The 3,025-nt window shown below is 33.1% G+C and overlaps 1 protein-coding gene across 1 annotated transcript; it reads left to right on the top strand.

The window, feature by feature from the left end:
- Window positions 1-563: 563 nt before the first annotated feature.
- Window positions 564-1,511, top strand: LOC102823832 (olfactory receptor 8H1-like). Its single transcript, XM_006877597.1, has one exon. The coding sequence runs from the start codon at window positions 564-566 to the stop codon at window positions 1,509-1,511; it is 948 nt and encodes a 315-aa protein (XP_006877659.1).
- Window positions 1,512-3,025: the final 1,514 nt, after the last annotated feature.

Raw genomic sequence — 3,025 nt, 5'->3', positions numbered from 1 at the left:
TAAAGCAGGTGAAATTTCTAATTTTTAGTAATATAAAATAATATTGGAAACAAAGAGATAGTTAATGATGCATTAAACTATGTTTCAATAATTGTTTACAACACATTTAAATTTTTTCTCAGGCTGCTGAATTTAATTAAAATTAAAAATATGTGGTAGGATCATGGGAGAATTATTGAGCCAACATTCACTAGCTCTGCCTATGGATAAATTTCTAAAGCTACTGTGATCCCAATTTGTTGTGTAAAACCTATTGTACAATATTTAATGGGTATCAAAGAAATTAACAAAAGGAACCATTGACAATACTGGAAATTAAAAATTAATTGCAGTTTACTTTCTGCTTATAAAATGCAATGTCATCATGTACCCGTATTTACATATGGCACAAAGTTAAGATTTTATTCAGTTATCTTTTATAAACCATCCTTATCATAAATTTCTAGAAAAACAAAATTATGTTTTTTAAATGCTACTTTATTTATATTAACAAAAAAAGTTTATGTAGTTACTGATGCTAAGTATGAACTTTAATATCTTACAGTTTAGAGAAATTGCACACAATGGGTAGACGGAATCTCAGTAGCACATCGAATTTCATCCTAATGGGATTGACAGACTCTGATGAGATTCGGCTAGTCCTCTTTAATCTATTTCTCCTGATATACCTGGTTACTGTGCTGGGGAATGCAGGGATGATACTGATCATTCGCCTGGATCTGCAGCTGCACACTCCCATGTATTTTTTCCTCAGCCACCTGTCATTTATTGATCTTAGTTACTCAACAGTCATTACGCCTAAAACCTTAGCGACCTTACTAACTTTTAATAAGTATATTTCATTTAGTGGCTGTTTCACTCAGATGTATTTTTTTGTCTTCCTGGCTGCTACTGAATGTTTGATTCTCTCTTCAATGGCTTATGATCGCTATGTAGCTATCTGCAACCCACTACAATACCCAGTTGTTATGTCCACTACACTGTGCCGCTCCTTCATCACGGCATCCTATGCAATTGGCTGTAGTGAATCACTTGTCAATGTACTTTGCATGAACACCTTGCATTTCTGCAATTCCAATGTAATCAATCATTTTTTCTGTGACACAACACCAATTTTATCTCTGTCATGCACTGACACACGTGATATTGAGACCGTGATATTCATCGGTGCTGGTTCTACACTAGTGGCATCTCTCATCACAGTCTTTGTATCCTATGCAGCCATTCTCTCTACTATCTTGAAAATTAACTCCACATCAGGAAAACAAAAAGCCTTCTCTACCTGTGCCTCCCACCTCCTGGGAGTCACCATCTTCTATGGTACCATGATTTTTACTTATTTAAAGCCACGTAGGTCCTACTCCTTGGGAAAGGACCAAGTGGCTTCTGTTTTTTATACTATTGTGATCCCCATGCTGAATCCACTCATTTATAGTCTCAGGAATAAAGAAGTGAAAAATGCCCTCATTAAAGTTATGAATAAGAGAGTGAGCTCCAGGCACTTAAAATAACAGTGATGCTAGATTAAATGCTAAGTATTTGATCTCATAGTTTCTTTGTATCCTACTAGTGATTGTTTTGTCTTTCTCTTCAGAAACAGTTTAATGTTTCAGTAGTCTCTGTTTCTATTTAGCCATTCTTTATTTGACTATATATAATCTTTCTAACAATTTTTTTTTAGAAGTTCATCCTATATTTTGAAACCTTAAAATATGTGTTATGTTTATTTCTATATCTAAGGTTCAAGGGATATTGATGTCAAAAGAAAAGAAAAGTTACAGTATCATTTTTTAAACTATATCATAGGAACCCCACGCATGTTCAAATTAAGACAGTATAGTTATGATTAATAACTACATCTGACACAATAACACTTTCTTAAATTTTACTGATAAGAAAGGGGGTATAGCCCTGTGCTTAAATTTTAGAATTTGAAATTCCAAGATTTGGATTCTACCTCTGTTATGCATACAGATGCATGACCATGAATAAGTTACTATCACCCTCAGCTTCAGTTTTCTTAACTGAAAAGTAAATAGAATTCTGGGTCCATAGAATTAGAATACAATTGAAATCATAATAAAAGTAAAGTATTTAAATGTTATACAAGGGCTTCCAAATATTAAACGAAAAATGGAATTAAAAGAAAGTGAAATTTAGTGCAAACTCTTTGAAGCTCTCTCAAACTAAAAAGTGGTTCGAGTATCAATAGAATAAGCCAAGTTATGCAATTTTTAAGGAACTATGGTGTTACCGTGCTAACGTGTACATCAAATAACCAAAACATTGCAGTGTTTATCCACAAATTAGAAGAAAGAAGTGGGAGACTGCTTTGTTAAAGATTTATAACCCTGGATAACAAATGCCGCTGCTTTACTCACTCAGCACACGCACGCAAAAAATGGTTTATGTTAACATTGAAGGAGGCTTGAAAAATATTAAAGAAAATAGAAATGTCTTAAAAATTCTCAAGATTTTTGCTCTTATTTTCCTAACCTTATATATTGCATACATCAATATTTTATAATGTTTTCCATTTTCATTTATCACTTTAATATTTTTTGATCCATTTGACATTTAAATCTTTAATATGAATATGATTTTTGCACATGGTTGGAATCAAGACTTTCATTATGCAACACCTTTGGCTCTGGAATGTTGGGAATTCATCAGACCGAAAATATGTTTATGTCTGTATTTTGGATATGTTGTTAAGAAAGATCAGTCCCTGGAGAAAGACCCTCAGTATGATCGATTGACATCAAAACAAAAGCAAGGGTGTCAAACATAACAGAATTGTGATGGCTGCACAGAACTAGATAGTGTTTTTTGTGTTTTTTTTTCTTGTACACAGGATCACTTTGAGTTGGAACCTAATCGATGGCACCATTGTATCTAGAACTTCCAATGTGATCTCTCTGAAAGCAATTGGTAGTGGTAGCTGGGCATCATCTAGTTCTTATAGTTTAAGGATTATTCAGCAGCAATATAATACTGATATTAAATTGCAAAACATTTGAAAATC

Source organism: Chrysochloris asiatica, unplaced genomic scaffold, assembly GCF_000296735.1.
Source record: "Chrysochloris asiatica unplaced genomic scaffold, ChrAsi1.0 scaffold00535, whole genome shotgun sequence".
Lineage (NCBI taxonomy): Eukaryota > Metazoa > Chordata > Mammalia > Afrosoricida > Chrysochloridae > Chrysochloris > Chrysochloris asiatica.
This window is presented reverse-complemented; position numbering and strand designations above follow the sequence as displayed.

Coding starts and splice junctions, on each gene's coding strand:
- LOC102823832 (XM_006877597.1), top strand. CDS start 564: ATGGGTAGACGGAATCTCAGTAGCACATCGAATTTCATCCTAATGGGA.